Source organism: Pyrgilauda ruficollis, unplaced genomic scaffold, assembly GCF_017590135.1.
Source record: "Pyrgilauda ruficollis isolate IOZ18807 unplaced genomic scaffold, ASM1759013v1 scaffold6, whole genome shotgun sequence".
Lineage (NCBI taxonomy): Eukaryota > Metazoa > Chordata > Aves > Passeriformes > Passeridae > Pyrgilauda > Pyrgilauda ruficollis.
In genome coordinates, this window is record NW_024527710.1 from 13814283 (window position 1) to 13836375 (window position 22093).

Consider the following 22093-nt stretch of genomic DNA (forward strand, 5'->3'; position numbering starts at 1 on the left):
TTTTTAAAGGTTTTCACATATGCAAAAGGGTGGATTTTATTTTTGCATTAAAATTTCAGTCTATGCTTAATTATATTTTGTTTTTGAAATGTTTGAGTTGTCATAGTTAGAAAACATTAAAACTGGTTCTAATGAGACAAGGCTGAGCTTTCTGCACAGTTGATTTTCAACTCTCATGTTTAGTTCAGAACCTGTATTTGCTTCTTTTGAACACTTGCCACTAAAAGTAGTTGTAATTTGGTGTGATCTTTAACTTGGTTGAAATTTAATTCGGCTTAAACACATTTATATATAACAAACCTGTGGAGCTTCCTGTCTGTATTACAGAAATAATGCTGCTGGAGTGATGGAATACTTTTTTAATTTAGAAAGCATTATATATCATAATAATGCATGGTGTATTGCACAGATAATATCCACCCATGATTAAATTTTGAAATTCTCTCTTGATATCTGAACTCATTTGTTAGGAGCTGTTGCTGTTTCTAGATCTCCTGAGTGTGACATTACCTTTCTGCAGGAAGTGGATTTTCATCAGTATCTTCACATCACTTGAAAAATAACCCTGAGGAACTACTGTTTTTTTAAAAAATAAAAGACAGAATAATTATTTAAAATTAATAAGAAATCATTAAGGGCATGTGTTCTGCAGGATTGTGAGAAGGCAGTTGCTACTGTAGGATCATACCTGCATGCAAGTGTGTTTTGGTGCACAAGCCATGCTCATGTTTGATGGTTTTGCTTGTCTGGAGGAAGCCTCAGGACTGTTTCCTGCCCAGGACTGTGGAGTTTTTAGAGCTGGTTCAGGAGAGAGGGACCAGCACTGCAGCTGCATCTCCACAGCACTTTGTGCTCTCTGGGCTTTGCCCCAGCCCCTTTAGCAGCCAGGGTGCACAGAATGCAGTTCCTGAGTTCTCCCTACTGTTGTGATACTGTGGTGTTTGTATTCATGTCAAAATGAGCTTTTTTTGTAGAAATGGAGCAAGATTTTTCTTGCAGTACTAATGTCATTCAGCTTTCTGAAATGTCTTGGTTTATGTGTTTAACACTTAAAACGTTTTGATAATCACTGTTGCTCCTCAACCAAGGAATTGCTTGCTAGATATGAAGAGATTAAGCAGCTGGAGCTGCTATCAGAATCACAGAATTGTTTAGGTTGAAAAAATACTCTTGAGATCATCAAATCCAGTCTTGACTGATGACCAATCACCACCTTGTCAACCAGACCTGAGTGCCACATCCAGTCTTTCCTTAAACACCTCCAGGGACAGTGACTCCCGCACCTCTCATGGTGGGCAGCCCATTCCAATGTTTAATCACCCATTCTGTGAAGAAATTCCTCCTGGTGTCCAAAACTTCCTTGTAGTGTCCAGTTCCATGTAGATGAATTGTACTGCTGCAAAGAATTAATTAATTCAGTTTGAATTAATCTGTGCCATAGCAGTCTCTTATATATATGGAATACTTATGCATTGAATTGCTATTTAATTCTAGGAAGTACTCATGCTTTTTTTAAGACTGAATTTAATTCCCAAATTGTTCGTTCTGTGAGAGATCGTAATGTGGTAGGTATTTATTACCCTCATTGTCATTTATGCCAGTCAGATTTTAACAACACCACAGTGCAGTATCAGGATAAAATGTGTTTATGTGTTCCACAAAATAATCATCAGGATTAGTAGTACAGGCACCCTGGGTAGGTATTGGTCACTGTGGCTTTAATGGGAAAATACTGATTTTTTACCTCTGTATTTTGCATTTCAAGAGCTTTGCAGACACTCAGTTGTGCAGGTCCATCAGTTTGTCCCATATCTGTGCACACCCCTGAGCAGTTTCCCCTGTGTTCCAGGTGTTTTGTGCTGCGTGCTGTAGCCTGAAGTGCAAGCTGCTGTACATGGACCGAAAGGAGGCCAGAGTGTGTGTGATCTGCCACTCAGTGCTGATGAATGGTGAGTGGGCAAGGAATCCAGATGTGGCACCTCACTGGCTTTGTGTGGAGCTGCAGTGAGGGCATTTGAAAAGAAAAATATAAAAATACTTCATTTGTATGGGTAAGTATTCTAAAACAGTAAAGGTGCTTGAGAGGCTGGCATGGAATCCCTGTGAAGAGCAGAAAAACTGGTAAGGTTGCAGTGAGTTTGAAAGCTTTCATTTGGGAGTGCTCTAGCAGGATTGCAAAAACTGTGACTTTGGGGTTGCTTCAGAAGTGTACTCTGTATCCTTTGTTGCCTGAGTAGACAACCTTCTAAACATTTAGATGGAATGCCAAATTGTGGAGTAATGCAGTTGTGCCTGTTCTAGATCACACACTATAGGAGATTGGGAAAGTAGTATTTACCCACAGATTAATCCAGCTCCTCTTCTTAACTCCTTGGTGCTAGAGTAGGAGGTCCTGTCTAATTACAGGTCCCCAAATGTGGACAGCTGAGCTTGGATGGTTACATTCAGACATTCCTGGAGAGTGTCAAACCCAGGGGGGTGCTGTGGCTGAAAGCCTGGTGAGAGCATGGGACACAGGAGAGAGGTCACAAGTAGTTCTGAAGTTCACATGTAGAACTGGTAGGAATTCTATCACCTCTGCTTGGTGTAAGGAAAAACTCTGGTTTTGACCAGCAGGCTGTGGAGTGTATTTTGTGTGTGGTTCTTTACTGTATTAAACTTCAGAGCTGTGCTATAAATATGGGCAAACACAGAGCACTCTCTTGAGGCCTGTGAAAATCTCCAGAACTTCCCACACTGGCAGTCACCTCTGGGGATGATCTGTCCAGCTGAGTTATGCCCATGACACTGAGACAGCTGCTGCTGGAAGACTCAATGTTTAGTTCTTCAGTCTCAAATTGAGAAGGCAGAGAAATTGGATTAGGTTGAGAGAGGACCCACGTGGGTTCTTGTTTCATGAGATAACCTGTCTCATCGTGAGAAATTCCAGGCATTTTGGCTTAGTGGGAAAGTGAATGGGTGTCTTGGTCCTGGGGTATAAATACATGTCTGGATCACTGAAACTTGATGGCAGAAGTGAATTCAGTGGTAGAGGAAGGTCTGAGAGGTGCATTCTAACATGTAAAAAGTAGAATGAGAAGTCAGAGAAATTCAGGCTCTAAATGCAAACTTTTAACTGTTAGGATTACTGTTCAGTAATTATCAGGGTGGTTTATCATGGAATAGCCATTGCTGCAATTGTTTAGCTAAACTTTGGAGACTTTTAGCAGAGATTCTAACCAAGAATTGGTTATGAAAATTGTGGTTTGTGTCATCATCACAGAAAGTAATTTTGGCATTATCTTTACATATTACTGCATAGTGGATTATTTGGGCTGTTTTCAGAAAGATCTCTTACTTTGTTGTTTGAACATCTAAACTAAACTTAAACAGCTTTATTTTTTCTCCAAAGAAGTTGAGTATTGGTTCAGGTTTGGTTGAAAGTAACTGAGTGCTTAGTCTTCAGATGAGAATATAAAAGTAGACAGTATCTGTTATTAAACAGGAATACAATTTTCTCAGAAAAAAATTCAAAAATATTAAATGCTTCAAAAATATTAAACATTAATCGCTGTGCAGTGGTAGGTTTTAATTATTAATAATTCTTTGCTCTAGGCCAAATGTGTAAGGTGACAGGAAATTGTAGGTTATAATATCTAGAAATTAAAAACTAGTCCCAGTAATGATGCTGAAGGGGTTCTAAACTGTTACATTTTGGGATGGAGAAATGAACACATTTCAAGGTGTAAAAGAACAAGGAATTACAAATACACTTAGCAAAAGACAGCTAGCTCTGTCCTGGTGAGTAGGATTAATTTTCATCTGGGGGAAGGGAAGAATCTGTAAATATTTTGTTGACACCAAAGTGTTGTTTTAAAAAGACACAATAAAACTGATCCTATTATAATGATTTCATTTGAAGACCTCTCTGTCCTGTTGCCAGGGCAGATGCACATTAATGGCAGCAAACAGTGACACCAGTGCCTGGTACCTTCCAGGCCAGAGCTGTGCTTGCCCTGTCTCCCTCTGTTCCTGTCCCTGCTGCAGTGCTTTGTGGTGATGCTTTGGGTTAGTTCACCTGTAGCCTGATTACATCCCACCCCTCCTGATCCTTCCAGGTTCTTTGTCAGTGCAGCTTTTGGGGCTTTTGTTCCTGTCAGTGCAGCAGGTTAAGCATTAATCTTTGCACAGTTCTGGAAGCAGGGGTAGGAACTGTAAAAGCAGTTATTATTTCACTTGATTGCTCAGAGCCTGGTTTGTGTTTGACTGGGGTGTGAGGGGAGGGTTGTGTGTTTTCTGGCACGTTTCCATGGCCAGGCTATGTGTTTCATCAGTTTCCAATGCTATTTTTAGTGTATTTTCCGTTGGTAGATGTGCTGACTTGGCACTTTGCTCCATTTAAAGAAGACTTTAAGAATGCTCTTTTACTTTTCTAATAAAGGAGCCCTGGACATGTAACTTTGTGCATTTTTAATACTTTCTTCTTTCAGGACTTTTACTATAACTGGTACAGAATTGCTGTTTAAAAAGTGCTTTGGATCAAGTAATTTTCTCATCTGGAATGCCAGTACCTTTTTCATTGACAAACGTTTCACTATTGGTTTCGCAGGTTGATGGGGGGAAGCAGGAGGGTTTATGTTCTGTTGAGTTCTGTTTGGCCTTTTTTTGGTCTTGTTATTTCCACCTTGGTTTTCTAACAATTTGCAGCTGAAGGAACCCAAGGATGTACATGCTCTGAGAGGTTAGGTGCCATGACATTTATGCCTGACTCAAAGAATGCATTTATTTGTAATACACTAATATGATTGTGGTGCAAACACACATAATTTTCTGGCATCTTGCTACAAGCCTCCCTTAGAGGTGAAATAGAAGTAGCACTGTGGAGATGGTCTGGTTTACTCACCAGAGGAGATTTTCCTATCATAGGTATTGTTGACAAAGATTATTTATGTGTTATTTTTTGGCCAGTTTGGCCAGTTGAATTAAGGCTCAAGTCATGTCTTCCAAATTAATATTGTAAGGATTTTTTTACAGTTAAGAATAAAAGTTGTTGATTTGTACACAACTGCCCTGGACACAAATAAATGCAGAGTGCTTTTTATTATAAATGAAAGCTAAATCTGCTCAAGTATTTTGTGGGTTAGAAAGATTTGTAGTAAAAATGTCTATGTCTCCATGCATTGTGATATATTTATATTTTTATATATATATGTACACATTGGCTGTTTTCAATTAGATCTTTATAGAAGAAATAAAATGAAGCATGAGGAACTAAGCATCACTCAAATCAAAGTGTATTTTAACCCTTTTCAGAAAATTCTTCTCTATGGACTAATATTTTTATTGCACAGGGCCAGTGCAGTTTCTCTTTGTGCTTTTCTTGCTTAATTGCAGTCTCCTGGGCTGTTACATGGAGGGAATGGTCTTTGGGAGGTGGCAGGGTCCATTCTGACAGCTGAGAACTTAACACAGTGTTTTGGACTGTTAGATACCTTCCTCTGTGTTCATGGCTCTTGTTCTTTGTTTGCTTTAGCTCAAGCCTGGGAGAACATGATGAGTGCCTCAAGCCAGAGCCCTAACCCTAACAATCCTGCTGAATACTGTTCTACTATCCCTCCTTTGCAGCAGGCTCAGGCCTCGGGCGCCCTGAGCTCCCCGCCTCCCACTGTCATGGTACCTGTGGGAGTTCTGAAGCATCCTGGAGCAGAAGGTGAGAATATTTCTTTTTTCTTTCAGTTTACCTGTAGTAAGAATTTGGAAAGAATAGCTGCATTTCATCCATTCCAAATAATGGCGAATGCAGTGAGCTATTCCTGCCCTCAGCAGGGACATCATGTTTTTCAGGACATGTAAACTGTTCTCAGTGATTGTGTCTGTACATGGTGCTGCCATAGGGAATGCACTAGATGATGTCTTAAGTTCCTTCCAGTCCACATTTTTATATTTATTTTTTCCATTTTGCTGTTTTATACTCAGATTTTCCAATTTCCTAGCCAGTGTTGCTGCGAGATGTTAAATGCTGGTTTTTTATGTTCTCTCCAGTGGCTCAGCCTAGAGAACAAAGGCGTGTTTGGTTTGCTGATGGGATTTTACCCAATGGAGAAGTTGCCGATGCAGCAAAGCTGACAGTGGCTGGGACAACTTCCACGGGAACCTTAGCAGTGTCTCATGATCCATCAAAGCCCATGGCCAACAACACTTCATCAGCAGAAGTAAGGCAGTGTTTGGTGTTCAAAATCCTGTGTTTGCCTTGGTTGTGAGTGGTCTGGGAGTTGCTGTGGTGACTGCAGTAAAACTGATGCAGGAAATCTGCTCAGGCTTGTCTTATATGCAATGCATATACATGCATATGCATATGCATATGCAATATGCATATATATACATGCATATGCAATATGTTGCATAGCAAGTGTTGTTCTTATTTGAATGTTTGCAGAGTGCTGAAACAACTGTATCTTTTTAAATGAAATGAAGAGTTTTGGGGCAAAGCACTTAGAATGTTTGTTGTCTATGTGGCTTCCAGCTATTTGGCAATACAGCTGGTGTGTGAAGGATATTTGTGTAACACATGCTTTAAAAAGGGTGAGTTGTGGTCAGTAAGGAGTTCCAAACAATAAGAATATCATAGTGTGGATCAGAAGAATATTCTGTCACAAAATCATGTATGCAGGAAAGTGCAGATAAAGTTAACAATGTTAAGTCCACCATACCCCCTGTAAGTGGAATTGAGACTCTGCATTGATGGGCCTAGATTCATTAAGATTTTGTGAAGAAATGGATATGTATGATGTTAGAGAAGGGAGGTGCAGGCTCTGAGCAGATTTTCTAGCAATAGTTCCCATACAGGAGTCATCACGTGATCATCTGTTGTTACAGAGCCAAATTACTTGGTGCTTCTGTTTCTCCAGCAGACACAGACTCCTTCACCTACATCTATAATAATTTAGCCAGCCAGCTCTTACATTTTTATCATTATTACTGTTTTAATGTTGTCCTTCCTTGTTGTTTGCTTCTTGTAGACTGATAATGCCTCTGTATTCTCGGGAAATATAACTCAGGTTGGCAGTCCTGTTGGCAGTGCAATGAATCTGATTCCTGAAGATGGTCTTCCTCCAATTCTCATCTCCACTGGAGTAAAAGGAGGTGAGGGTATAATTTGGCAGCCAGCTTTTATGCTTACCAGATGCAATAACCTACTGGCTACTGTGTTTGTTTTAAAAATAAGATGCTGGCAGTGTGCTGAGTATTGGAAGGAATTCTCAGTAAGCACTCGTGGGTAAAAGTTGGGCCACTCCTTTGCACAATTGGTCCCTATTTGCATCCAGGAAGAGCCCCACCTTGCAATGAGATTCCAGTAACAAGTAAAACATGAAGCAAAAAATTAACTGCAGTCCAGAAACATGTGCTAATTTCTTTACTAATCGGACTGTGGGGAATGTTTCAAACAGAGATAGGTTTTAATTAGCCTTTTGAATATTCATGCTTCCCTTCTCTGAAATTCTGTTGGAACATGGGCTCTGTCTGAGGCATCCCCAAGCACTGCTTTCAACAGCACTATTGCACATCGTGGCCCACAGTGCAGCTTTTAGTCATTGTGATATCCCTATATAAAGGATTCAAATTGAGGAGGCTTCAGAAAATTAAAAACTAATTTTGAAAAGATTAGAAAATGTGTATTTGTTCATGTGAAATTGCTTTCCACAGTCTGATTCATGACATCCTTTAATATATCCCTGGAATGAACTTATTTTCACTGGTTGTTTTATTCCTATTAGATATTTTGCTGACACGGTGCATTTCTAATGTTAAGTTGGAAGTAACCTTTTATTTCAGGATAGTGTCAAAACCAAAATGTGAGCAGCATATAATTTCAGATCTGTTCCATCCTGTGTTAGCTGTTTATGGTAGTCCAGGAGTGATGCCCCTTCAGCCTTACTATGATTTAAATAACAATTCTTGACTTAGTCATTTGGGATTTCAGTTGACATTGTGACACATTTTTCAATTTGGTTTCAATTTTCTCTGCTAGTTGATACTGAAAAATAGTTATTTTTCTGAAACAAGGTGCACCTTTGTAAAGGATGTACAGAGGCTATCTCATAAATTCAGTTGAAGTTTGAAAATACCAGTCTAGGAAACAATCACTTAAACCAGCAATACTTAAATAAGTTTTTGTCTAAAAGGTCAAAATAAAAAGAATTGGAATTGGGGTTATCTGATTATAATGTAGAGTCCATACTAGTAATTTATGGATTTCATTGTGTTTGTTTCTTTCGTAGACTATGCTGTGGAAGAGAGACCTTCTCAGATCTCTGTCATGCAGCAGCTGGAGGATGGTGGCCCTGACCCTCTAGTATTTGTTTTAAATGCTAATTTGCTGTCCATGGTAAAAATAGTAAATTGTAAGTGTTTATTATTAAATAAGTCTTAATCTATGAGAAGAGGAATGTTATCTAGATTATTAGTAGGAACAGCAGCATTTTTATTTGGTAGGAGAGTCTCAGAAAAAGTGTACAGGTTGAAAACTTTGTATTGAGCCATATTAAGTTAAATGTCAAAATGCCCTTTTCTGGTGATTTAGGTACCAGTACAGATAATTTTACGTAGAAAATAGAAATTGGACTGATGGAGCCTCCAGTCTCAGGAGGTCAATGTCCCCTGTAGAGCTTAGCAGAGCAGGGTATTTTATCAACCATTTTTCTTTGGTTGCTTCACTTATTCTCCTGTCATACCATTCTGGAAAAAGCAGATGGGATCCCATAACAATGCAGAGGCTCCATTCCCCTGTGCACCTCTTCTGTCCCTTTCTGTCCTGTGCCTGTGTGTACCTGTGCTGAGGGAGGAGTGGGGAGGCACACGGATGCCTTCTCATGCCAGTTCCTCTGCAGCAGATCTCTGCTGGATAGAAACACTATGGAGAAATTGGGAAGGACAGTTTTGTATTAATAAATTGCTTATAAACCTTTCAGCATCTCTTGGATTGCAGTACAATGTTTTACATATGTATAAAAAGGTAATATATTATAGACACAGGTTTTATTTCAACAACTTAGTATTCTCAAGAAATGAAACTCAGAGCACGTATCATTACTAACATCCCAGTGAAGCAGAACAACACAGTGAGGTCTCATGGAGACACCTGACATCCAGCTCTCCATATTAAGGAAGATATCACTGCTGGAAACCGTTTTAGTTGTCAGGATCATGGTACACACAGCCAACAGCCTGGCCTGTTCCCAGGCTCCTTCAGTCACATTTAAATCCTGTCCTTTCATTTGAATGCACAAACTGCTAAAAGTCTGCTCTGTGGTGTTAATCCCAAGATCTGACTGGGAGCTGTAATACTCTGGCTCTTCCTTAGCTGTAAACTGGGAATTACTGAGGTGCTCTTGTTTGGGATGTGCTTGCCCTCACGGTAACAGATGTAGGACGTAATTTGTCTGTGTGACAGATAACACAACAATACGTGCTGTAAAACTGCTCCTTGCAAGAGCTGTCTTCCTGCAGTGAATTTAGGCATCCTTTTTGCAATTCTGCTCTGCTGATCCATGTTTCCATCCGTGCAGATGTGAACAGGAAGTGCTGGTGTTTCACCACGAAGGGCATGCACGCGGTGGGGCAGTCGGAGATCGTCATTCTGCTGCAGTGTTTGCCTGATGAGAAATGTTTGCCTAAGGATATCTTTAACCATTTTGTGCAACTTTACCGGGATGCCTTAGCAGGTAGGAATGTTCTCTTGTTAAAAATGTTAAAAATCATACACATGTTTGGCTAAATGGCTTTTTTTGAAAAAAAAGAAAAAAAGAATAAGGATCAAAGCTGATAAGGGGATGAGTTGTTGGTTGTTAGTATCCAGTGTTCTCATCTCACCAGATAAAATGCTGCTCACCTGGAGAGCTGCTCCAAAATCTTCCAGCCAGAAAGAAAATTGTGAGGATTCTTGTGACCAGGTAGTTCAGGAGTTTGATTCTCATACTGCCTGTGTCTGTTACTGCATTATGGAGATCCTATTTATATTTTAAAATAATATATGTATATGTGTGCCCAGAATGAACTGTAGAGCATTTCAGAAATTATCCCTGAATTTTGAATTTTTGTATCTTGATTGCAAGATTTTTATATAAATCATTGCACATTTTACATGTACTAAGTAAATAGACTTCCACTTCTAGGTGTTATTGTTGGACCTTAGAATTCAAAAGTCCTTGAATAAGGAAATATGCAAGTATTTAGTTCCACTCATCAGAAGATAAAGATTGTTTTCCAGAAGTGAAATTGGATCGCATTAAGGTTATATGCTGAAAATTCATTTACAAGAGGTTCTGCTTATCACTCGTAATGCCTTTGGAGTGATTGAATCCAGTACTTTAATAAAATAATGAAAGATATTTGTTTCCTAAAATATCTTTGTACAATAAAGGTCAGCTTGTCCAGAGAGGTTGCCAGGTTCAGAATGTATTATTATCTCATGTCATAATGGATCTTGTGTGCATGGCAAACAAGTACTGTTCTAAACCTCAATGCATTTTCTTTGTCTTATAACGATGTTATTCAGAGGGAGATATGAAAAATGGCAAGCATGTGCACATAAATGTGTATATATGTATATTGCAGATATAAATCCAGCTCGGTGTGTATATTGCTATGAAGTTCTGTATAATTACACAACAGAAATACATAATTTATAACTCCTACATAATGTATTTGGAATTCTTTTTTAGTACTGTAGTGGTAGTAATTTGATATCCTACAGTTCCACTGGTGCTAAGAGCTGCTTACTATTGTACAATTCTCAATCAGAAACCAAACGTTGCTGTTGAAGAATTCCATTTTGTGTTTTCTTTTGGTAGGATCTGCTGTGTGTTGTGTTTCAGACATGAAGGATGAGTAGACAGACACCTTCAGTTACTGTATAATGCCTGCAGGTTTTGTAGATAGTGCACCTTGATGAATTCCCAAAGCACTTGGGAATGCTCTTTCAACATCCATCCTTTTTTTCTTTCCAAGGCACGTGTTGAGAGGCAGAAGGATCTGTTAGCATATTTGTAACTTGGCTGCTTTAAACATTATTCAGGCAGAGAGGAGGTGATGCTGTAGGGGTTTCAGTTTGGTGACTGTAATCCCTTGGAAGTGGTTAGCTCTTGTAGGTGGAGCCGTGCTTTCCAAGCTGTTCATTTCAGAGGTACTGCACCTCTCCTGGCAATGAGATGATTTAGACATTTAGAGCAAACAAGAATTCCCAGTAGAATTTAGAGACTGTTTAACAGCCTGCCTCACCATTTCATTTTTTATTATATATTGGCTTATATATATTCTGTATCAGGAAACTGAAATAAATTCTGTGGATGTTTTTTATTTATTTCCTTTAGTATAAGTTTTCTTAAAAACAGTAATAAAATAAAAAGGCACATACAGTACTTTTTACTGGAATGGAAACAAGAATTACTTTTAATGTTGTTGATATTGCTTTAAAGTGATTTTAGATTTCTTGGTCTTGTTTTCAGTGGGAAAACACAGCATCCCTTTTTGTTTGTTGGATTAAAGCCCAATCCATAGCAAATGATTTCTTCATGAATCACATAAATTTACGAGCTCAAATTCTGTGCTCAAGCCTAGAAGCACAAAGTACTTGTATGTACTCGTGCCTCTTCCCAGATGTTTCCGCTTTCCTGAAGGGATAACTTGTTCTGGAGGCAGAGTCCTGCCCTCTGTGCTGGGTGTTGTTTGCAGGTTGGCTCTGATAGGATGGCAGCAGAGAGATTTTGAAGGAAAAAATGGTATTTTTCACTGTAAACTGTATGCATGTGAGTTATAAAAAATTAAAATCATTCAAGGCAAGTATTTATTGCTGCTCACTTTTCACCACTTTACTTTTCCTCTGGCCCCTCTGTCATCAAGCTCCCTGCTGTGTTGCTTTTCTTGTTTTGAGATTGAAAGCTAATGATTTCTGTTGTGGTTGTAGTAGTTGCACTGCTGTAGTAGTAATCCCATGATTATCTTTGTCTGTTGGCTATAAGCCTGGCAGTGAATGGGAAAATGAGGACTTCTGTCTGTCTGAATGGGTACTTTGAGGCAGTTGGATGTGTTAATGTAGTGCTGCCAGAGATGCCCAGTGCATCAGCTCTGTGCTAGAAGACAATAAAAGCTACTGTTACTTTTGTAGTGGAAATGTAAATCTGGCAACTGCCCGAAATGGCTTTGTGGTCACCCTGGTTTTTGGGGATATTCCTTGTGAGGGTGGATCTATCCCAGACACAGTTTATGCTTTTTTTCCCCGGTGTGGTTTTAATTAAATATGGTGGTAGTTAATAGTAGATCTGTAAAGAAGCCCTTGCAGATGTTCTGAACAGAGAACAGATTAACCAAGTAATACACCCCTGCAATTGGTCTGTGGAAAGGTGGAGACAAAATCAGACTTCGTATGAGGTGAGTGATGTTAGGAGGACTGCCACAGAGTAGCCTGAGAAAGTTTTGGATGCTGGCAGCTGCTGCTCTCACTGGTAGTAAGTGAAGAATTATGGCCCTTGGCAATAGGAGTAAGTGCTTTCCAAATTGCTTTCTGATGTGTTTCAATAAAGAGACGCTGACCATGGCCAGAACTTTGAATGTGGAGCTGATATGGAAGTTTTTCTCAGTGTTGGTATCTGCTACAGATGTGTTGGGGCATCAAGGTGCATTCATGGTCTTGGCTCTTCTGTGGCTCTTGGAGTGATAGGGTTTGTGTTCCTTTTCCAAGGGAAATGTGCTTATTTGCTCTTGAAGAAAATCCATCTGGCAAGATTGTTCACAGGTGAATATTGCTTTGCCATTCCTGCTGCAGGACTGGGGTGCTGGGGTTTTCAGGATGCCAGCAGAGTTTGGTACATGGCAGTTCCTGACTGTTCTGGATGGATTTCCCCAGGCCACAAATAAATGCCTTGCCTGAGTCTGGATGCCATTACCTTTTTTGACCTGGAATTAACCAAAAGATAGGAAGCATGCATTAAGAATTTAACCTCACTATTTTTTGATAAAAGTACCTAACTGGCTTCACTACTTATTGAGGGCAATAAACAATGCAGGAATCTTTTTTTGCCCTCATTTACCTTTCCTGGTATAGACTGTTTTGAGGCCAGAAGGGATTGCCAAACTGCTGTACAAAGCACATTGTTCATCATGGAAAAATATCTAATTGAAGAATTCAAAACGCTATGGATAAAAGCATCTTTTTTTTCTGGACAGCTTTGTAGGGATGCTTAAGATTTAAAGTCAAGGATAACCCAGTATAAGTGAGAGGAGAGTAAGTACTGACCTCCTGCAGAACTACTTTAGATGCATCATGCACACTTAAAGCACTTCCTAAATAATGTCAGGTGCTGGAACTTAATATATGGAAGGGCACCTTTCTGCTCACTCTGAGATTGCCTCATTAGAAAGGAAGTTGTGATATGTTTTAAATTAAATTACATGCTTTTGCAAAGGATAGTTATTTTTGAAGGTTTTTCTGACGCCTACACTTTCTCTACAAGCCTCTGAAACAGTTCTGTGCTTAAAATGTGTAATGGTGCAGTGGGTTTGGTTTGACAATGTCAGGCTGGGAATAGCAACTTCTCAGTGGGGCCTTGGCTTGGAATCACCTTCAGAGACAGGGCAGGAAAGACTGACAGCCCCTGGTCAGGGCAGAAATATTTGTGGGACAAGCCTAAAGAGGCTTTTTGACTTGGTTGTGCTGACTGAAAAGGGCACTAAAGAAGGGTGTAGGAAAACACTTGCTTCCTCCCATGCTGTCCACATCCAGGCTCTTAAGCTGTTATAAATAATGAATTGCAGCACAGCTACCTAATCCCAATAATTTGTCCTTTTAGAGTGGTGGCAGCCTCTTGGATCTTGCACTGTGCAAGCTGCTTGTGTCAGAAGGAGTAATTTATGATGCTGTGGCTTATGGAAGGAAAGGGCTGAACAGCTGAGTTGCAGATTCAGCTCTGAGAGTTTTTTCCACGTTTCTGTTGGCTGAAAAATTATTATTAAGGCATCCCAGGCGTGTGAGCCTTGAGGTTCCATCTCCTGAAACAGAAAAAATAAGTAGTCATCCCCTTCTGCTGCAGCACTTGGCACCAGTCTCAAGTGGAAATGTCTGGTTGCTTTGTCATTCCAGTGGGCAGTGCCACACGTCTCAGATCCGTACGGGATGGTACAGCTGCACTTTGCCTGGCCTCTCACACACAGAAAATACACAGAAAAGGGGGCAGAACTCAGTGCAGTTTGGCAGTTCATACACGTCATACACTTGAAGGGTAAAAAGGATTATTGTGATCGTGTTGTTGGAACTGAGAACCTCACCAAGTAACTTTATTATCAGGCCTGTAGCTCTATTTGGGTAAGAACAGATGGGAAGGGGAAAAGGAAGTATAAATGAAGAAGAGGCGATTAGTGAGGGTAGGTGGAAACTGCAAAAGCAAACGAGTGCCAGCAGCTATTTTAGATGAGTGAAAATCTTTCTCATGAACACCAGTGGATACACTGGTTTGCACTCACTAGCAGGATGCCCACGTTAGTGCATTGGTGTTTCACTGAGCAGGCATTAGTGTCCCAGCACAGCTGACAGAGCTGCATTTGCACACAGGCAGGAGCAGGGATTCTCAGCAGCTGACATTTGATGTGGTTCTGTTATTCATAGTAGTTTGACCAGTAGCTACTTTTCATCAAGTATGCTCAGCTGAGAAGTTGTAGCCACTCTGGGAGTTCTGGAGTTTGATCTGGATGATCGTGTCAGCTTTGGCCTGTGTGTATCTGTAAAATTACAGGTTGGCTTTGCAGGATAGTGGCAAACTCTGAATAAGCCTCACCCTGCTATGGGATGCTGGGCTGCCAAAGCTGTCACCTTCTAACAGGGAGCCTAATAACTTACTCTGTGCAGCATTTGTGAGTACAGAAAAAAAATCCACAAAGGGGCCCTGAAATTTGAAAAATAAGGAACTTCTTGAGCTTATTTGTTAGTTGGAGTATAAAAGGAGCCTTTTGCTTACAGACGTGCCAGTTACTTTATGTAAAGCTGGAGGACCCAAGGTAATGTGAAGGACAGTATTGAGTGATGATTGTGCCAAGGTGGTCTGGAGAGGTGCAAAGCAGCATGGCCACATCTCCAGAGGGAGGGCTGGAGTAGCTGTGTTATTATAACTTGTATTACTGAGGATGTCAAAGTATCACTTCTGTGACTCATATTTTTACTTACTTAAGACCTGGCATTTGTCTGTGTGTGTGTCATGTCTGTAAAAGAAAGAAACTCTCCAGGTGGTGTCCAGTGGATGTGCAGATGGAGATGTGCACATCACCGCCTTGAGTTCAGCTACAAACATTCTGTTATGAGGTGGTGAAGGAGCAGAAACTCCTACTTAGCAGTCTCTGTCTGCAGGTGGGAAAGTCTGGGATTGCTCCAGAAGCCCAGGAGGTCTGCATGAGTACCTCAATCCCATGCAATTTCTCATGAGTGGTGTGATCAAGCACACCACGCTCTTTGAAATTGTCTTTTTCTTTGAGAGCAAATCAGCACTGTTAATACTCACATCTTCCTATGGAGAATTGTGATCAGCTGTTCTGTACATTATTTGCATGCTGTTGTTGTCATTTGATAAAAGGAATCACACCATGGTTCTTTGCTTCTGTGTTAAATGCTGTGTTGGATGCTATAATAACCTAATCAACATTCAGATTCATTCAGCCATTTGAGTGTAAACATTTTTGGCAATCAGAAGCATCAAAGAGTAAAAATGTGAATAAAAATTAGTGCTGTTTCTCCCCTGTGTCTCTCTCAGTTGCGTTTTACATTAAGTGTACTAATGAAATAAACAGTCTTTTGTGTAATTCTTGAAATGAGCCAGATCTTCAATACATGTCTGAGCAGGTACCCAGTGGCTTGTCTAAATGGAAGGACAACCAGGGGACACTAATTGTTTGACCAGGTGCACATCCCTCCTTGAACTGTAGCTTAATCCAAAAGTTTAGTTCAAACGACAGCAGCTTCTGCGGTGGAAGTCCCTTGAATATCTGTAAGGCACTGAAAAAAGGCTTTGTGTCTGTAGTGCCAGGGGGAAGTTTCAGGTACCAATAGCAGCAATACTGGCCTGAACTCTCCTGTGATATCCTGAAAGGGCAGTAACAGCTTGGCACAGGTTGCCCAGAGCAGCTGTGGCTGCCCCATCCCTGGAAGTGTCCAAGGCCAGGTTGGGGCACTTTTGCACAGGAGGTAACCTGAGCACCTGTGTGCAGAAAATCATTGTTTCAGATGTGGTTAATACACATTAATGCTCCAGGAAGAAAAGTGAATTTAACATGGATTTTTTTTCCCTTCTGAAAACTCCTGACATTCTTGATCCAGCTCTCAATCCAGTGAAGTAATGGACTCTTTTTTTTTCCCCATAGGTAACATTGTTGGCAACCTGGGACACTCCTTTTTCAGCCAGAGCTTCCTTGGAAGCAAAGAACACGGAGGGTTCTTGTATGTTGCAGCGACCTATCAGTCCCTGCAGGACCTGGTGCTCCCAACCCCACCCTACTTGTTTGGCATCCTCATCCAGAAGTGGGAGACTCCCTGGGCCAAAGTGTTCCCCATCCGGCTGATGCTGAGACTCGGAGCTGAATACAGGCGTGAGTAACTTCTGCAGGACAATGGATGAATTCTGCTTCACAGCACTCCCCCAGCCATGGATTGTTACCTGTCAGAGCCACCCAGGCTCAAACAGGCAAGGAAGAGCTGTGTGTCAGGCCCACAGTGCAGCACTGAGTGGTGATGGGGCCTTTCTACAACTCAGCTGGGTCATCAGGGAGGTTTTTGTGGAGACAAATGTAGTTCTGAGCATGTTTGTATCCATATAGTGACCTGAGAGTTATGTGCAGAGCAAGTCTGATTAGCTGGTGTAGATAGCACAAGGGAGAGCTTTGAGATATTAAGCTCTTTCCATGCTGAAATGAAACAAACATGCTGAAATGAAAAATTTGCAACAAACTTGGCAGTTTGTTGCAAAAATTCTGTTGGAACTAATCATAAAGTTAAGCTCTTTCCATGCTGAAATGAAAGACCATTTACTTTTAGATTTTTAAAACTGTGTTTATTTTCCAGAGAGTAACAATATGTGTGCAGGGGCAACAAACTTGGCAGTTTGTTGCAAAAATTCTGTTGGAACTAATCATAAAGAGGCTGGAGAGAATGTTTCATCTGAACAAAATCTTAGCAGTTAGCATGAAATTGGCATAAAGTTAAGTTAAAATAATTTTCAGTAGACATTTACCATTGCTGGAGCAAAGGCATTACTGGCAGTTTGTCCACCATGATGGGCCAAAAATTGTATGTCTTACTCATCTTCAGTTTTAATTGGCATGTCTCATTAATCTAAATTACTATGAAAATGGTCTGTTGCTAATTTTTCCCAGAACTCTTACAGAACATTTTAACAAAATAAGTTTTATAATAAGCTGTGCAGAGATTTGTCACTTTAACTTTTAAAGTTTTGAGAACATTGGGAATTTTCCACAAAATACGTGTGTTTCTGGAGGAGAAAAATAAAATCCTCAGAATTTGCCTTCTGAGGCTGAGGACTGAAGGTTAAACTTGTCCAAGGAAACATTCTTGTTAAAGGTGTGTAGGTTTTTGTGTGTATCTGCAGGCATTTTTAAAGTAGGGCATTTATTCCCATCAGTATTTAGAAAAACAAACAAAAATGCTCGTATTTTGGATATGACATCTGTTTCTGAGCACAGAAAGAAGTGTTTTGATAGTGACAAGGAAAAGTACCTGGGAAGCCAGGCTTTGCATCATTCCCACAGCTGTGGTTTGGATTTAGAGATATTCCCTTGAGCTGTGCCAGTTGTGACTGCAGGGCATTGCCTCAGTTTCTTCCTGGAAGGTGCTGCTTTTGCGGCCCAGGTTTCCTTCCATCCTCCTTGCTGGTGGAGCTGTCAGAATGCAGCTGTGCTGTGCTGTGCAGTGCTGCTGGCTGTGCAGATCAGATGCAGGAGGCCCTCGGGTTGCTGGGTGCGCAGAAAACATCTGCTGAGCATCCACAGATCAGCCCAACAGCTCAGGCTCAGGGAATTCGGTGCATCTGGGATGGAGCTGAGCTGCTCCAGGGTGGCAGACACAGGAAATTCAGCCCTTGCTGCTGCCTCGGGGCACTGTGCAGGGGTTGGTTGCCATGTGGTGTGTGGTGCTTCCAGGTATCAAAACAGTGTGCAGAGGCTGGAGCGATTTCCACCAGGAAATCCTCATGTTATACACATGATGCTGACAGCTCTTCAGTCCCTTCTGACCACAGTGGGAACTGGGAGTGTGGCATTTGGGGAAATCAGGCTGAGTGTTTGCCTGAGGATAGCTTAGGAATCCTCCTTCAAACATGTGTTTAGGAAACCTTGGCATTATGTACCAGTGCATGAGTCATGTTCCAAGCATTGCTTCTGCTGCAACATAACGTAATGCAGCCAGATCCGTGCCCTGCACTCAGAATTGCATCACAGATGTTTTACAGGTATGGATGTCAGCCAAGGAATGCAGATATTTTACATCACTGACATACCATAAATGTCCTTTAAATTGTTTTTGATGTACCCCTGTGGAGTTTGCCACACTCTCATGAAATAATGAAAACAGGAAATAAAAGTAATCTGGGTTATCACTTGAATGTCACGTGTCAGCCACAGAACTGAAAGACTGATGATGCTGTAGTGGAGAACAGCAGGATGGTTGTGCAAAAATAGAAGCCATTTCCAAGAAGCACTTAGAAAGGTCATTTTTGCCATCAGGGCCCAGGTCATCAGTTCAGTCCTGCAGTGTGGCACCTGTAAGCTTTCCACATAATTATTTTTGTTTCTGGCATGGTGGGCAAGCAGCCATGACACATGTTGAACCCTTCCACCATTTTGCTTTTTAAATTCCAGTCTTCCCACTCTCTTCTTTAGCTGCTGCTTACCACATTCAACAGAGGACATGGTATTTGGGTCTGGTTTTGCACAATCTGAGTATGTAAATTTCCATCTGACCTGTTCTTTTCTGTTTCATTCCAGTTTATCCATGCCCACTTTTTAGTGTCAGATTCCGTAAGCCTTTGTTTGGAGAAACTGGACACACGATCATGAACCTCCTTGCAGTAAGTCTGTGATGGAATTTGTGCATTCCCTTGGTGTGAGTGGATCTGTGTTGGGGAGATGGGGGCTCCAGGTGCATGTAGCAGCTGGAAGGTCCAGGAGATGCAAGAGGAAGTAGTGGGGATTTGGGTGAATTTCCCTGCTGCTGCTGAGAGTGGGTGTTAGCTTTCAACAACACAGTGAATTGTAACAAGGTACCCAAATCAATATCCCAAACCTGTTTGCTGGAGGATGTTTGGATTTTGAAGTAAGTGTATTGTTTGCTCAGACTGCTTCCTCAGAAGTGCTGGGTCATCACAGTGTGCAGTCACAGCTCTCTGATTACATCGTGCTCTGACTGAAGGGATGTTATTATCTCTTCCTAGGTTGCAAATATTTTCAATATAGGAAATTCTCTTTGATGCATGACTTAATCTCGCTGCTAGAAAAACTAATAACTCCATCTAGTAATGTAACAGAACACAGAGCAAATTTTGTTACATACAGTGATGATATTCAAGGTTGGAGAACATTAATTTTGATATAAGAGATATTTTTTCATTTGTGTACTGCAATTACATGGGTTACACACTGTGGTGTCTCTGTCCCTCCCTGCCTTCCAGTCACTGATTACAGTTATTTGAATGGGCCAGGCAGTAGTCACCAGGATAGTTATGAAACCTACAGTGTTAATGATGATGATCATGGCTAACTTGAGATCTTGTTTTAATTCTCAGGACTTCAGAAACTACCAGTACACACTGCCTGTGGTCCAAGGTTTAGTGGTTGATATGGAGGTCAGAAAAACCAGCATCAAAATACCTAGCAACAGATATAATGAGGTAATGCTTATAAAACATACATTTGTGTACAGTTTCTTTGTGATTGGAGTACTGGGATCTAGAGGAATTTTTATTTTATTCGCTATCACTAAGGAAAAATGCCTCAAAAGCAAATACTAATTGTGTGATGCACACAGCTTTTGGAAGTGAATGAGCCTGGCTTCACAGGAAGAATGCAGTTCCATTTACTATTAATTAAACTCTTAAACTCTTTTTCTTCTTGAACTGTTTACATAAAGTGTCATATGTTTGATTTCAGCAAGTAAGTTGACAAACTTTACACTTGAGGTAAACTAGGAAGAAAACATGCATGTGTTCCCACTCAAAGCATTTAGTAGTATTTGTTGGATTGCTGATTATTTTATGTAAAAGTTCCCTCAACATTGAAATTTTATACTTGATTTCTGGTGTGAGAAAATCAGTCAGCATCTGTAGGAGTTAGTGCTGCTAACTAGAGAAAGCTGGGGGAGGAGGTATTTGAACAGTAATGAAAGGGAACATTGGGGAAGGGATTGATTTCGTGTTCTGTCTGAAGAGAGGGGGGTAACTTGGTAGTTTGAAACCTGTCAGAGCTGGGGTGAGAGCAAACCTCCTGAGCAGAATGGTATTTGTAAAAGTTCTTGTAAGATCAGAGCAGAATGCAGCTTTATCTCAAGAGGGAATTTCCCTGCAAGAAGCTTTCGAGTAAAATAAGTGAGTAAAAAAAAATTCATTGAAAAAAAGTGCTCTTTTATGAAGTTTGAAAAAGATGAAATTGATGAAGATAAAGGGTCTGTTAAAAGGTGTTTTAATTTTTAATGCAGTTGTGCAGAATGGGAGAGGTCAGTGAAGTTTGAATGAATTCAGTCTGGAATGGCACAGACCATTCAGTGTCAGCTGTGCCTGCTGTTTGCAAGGTGCCAGCTCCACTTGTGCCAGGCATGGACTGAGCAGGACTGAGAGGGAATTCCTGTGTCAGGGATGTAGCAAAACCTCTGCATTGTGCTCGGGTTCCCTGCCCGGTGTGATGCAAGGATCCAACTTTTTAAGTGGAGAAATTGTTACTTATTTAACATAGTTCGTAGCATGTGATTCATTTCAAAAGTTGTATTAATAGGAATTTTTCATGAGTTTACTTTCAAGTAAGATTCACAGAATATTCTGAGTTGCAAGGGACCCACAAGGATCATCAAGTCCAACTGTTAATGGTCCATACAGGGATCAAACTCATGACCTTGGTGTTACCATCACCCTCCTCTAACCAACTGAGCCAGTCTCAAGATGAATTAAATAATAAGCCCTTTGCTTTTATTTAATTAGAAAGGACTGTTACTCTGATGTTTTCTGTATCTAAAAAGTGAAAAACTAATTTGAAATCTCGTGCGTGTATTAAATGGGGGAAATTCAGCCTGTGATTAACAAATTACACATTAATATATAGTTTTTCTATTAAATACATATTTTTGTTTTCAAAATTATTTAAATTTTTTAAAGCTTAGAGGTTGTCTGTTTAATCCCTCAGCAAAGGTGACTGTAATTTCTTAATCAGTTGCCTTCTAAGGAAGCACAGTTTCCCCATCCAGTTGTTTCTTGTGCTGAAGGCAACTGCTGGGCTCCACAAACGTGACTGTTCTGGAGCTAAAATCCAGTTTCTGGAGCATGGCATGGTCAACTGGATAATGAAAACCACTGTTGTCTGATGCAAAATCTTAATTAAGTTTCCTCCCCAAACATTATACCTGTGCACATTTGTCAATAGCGAGCATCAGTTAATGTTCCTGACACTGTAATTAAGGTTGGACTGAGAGAGACAAATGTGTTGTGTGTAGCCTGCATGCTTATGAGCTCCAGGAAGCAGAGGTGGGAGTGTGAGTGCTGTTAGGAGATGTCAAATAATTCAGTATTTTTCTGGGTTTTCACTGCGGGGGGATTTGTGTAATTTAATTTGACTTTTTTTATTTTAAGCAAACATGTCATTTTCCTGTTTGAAACAAATTCCAGAGTTGGGTGACTCCCTCAGTTTGCTTTTGTATCAAAAATCACCAAGTCTGAGCCTCCATGAAGAGGAATAGTGGAGAAAAGAAACTATATAATCTACAAGGGTGTTTTGTTGAGGCGTCTAACTCGGTGTGTGTTAGATGATAGTCAGCAGAAGAGCAAATGTGTCACAAACTTTTCTGGATGCTTTCTGAAGGCCTCCT

General features: G+C 40.5%; 1 protein-coding gene across 5 annotated transcripts in view; it reads left to right on the top strand.

Moving 5' to 3' along the window:
- The window catches only part of ZFYVE9 (zinc finger FYVE-type containing 9), a 55575-nt gene that overhangs the window by 26898 nt on the left and 6584 nt on the right, over positions 1-22093 (top strand). For all 5 annotated transcript variants that reach the window (XM_041482999.1, XM_041482998.1, XM_041483001.1 and 2 more), the window contains 9 exons: positions 1850-1949; positions 5513-5689; positions 6022-6191; positions 6999-7122; positions 8259-8381; positions 9546-9701; positions 16378-16602; positions 19012-19094; positions 19809-19913. In XM_041482999.1, the coding sequence (XP_041338933.1) occupies positions 1850-1949; positions 5513-5689; positions 6022-6191; positions 6999-7122; positions 8259-8381; positions 9546-9701; positions 16378-16602; positions 19012-19094; positions 19809-19913 (1263 nt within the window). The remainder of the gene's footprint in view (positions 1-1849; positions 1950-5512; positions 5690-6021; positions 6192-6998; positions 7123-8258; positions 8382-9545; positions 9702-16377; positions 16603-19011; positions 19095-19808; positions 19914-22093) is intronic.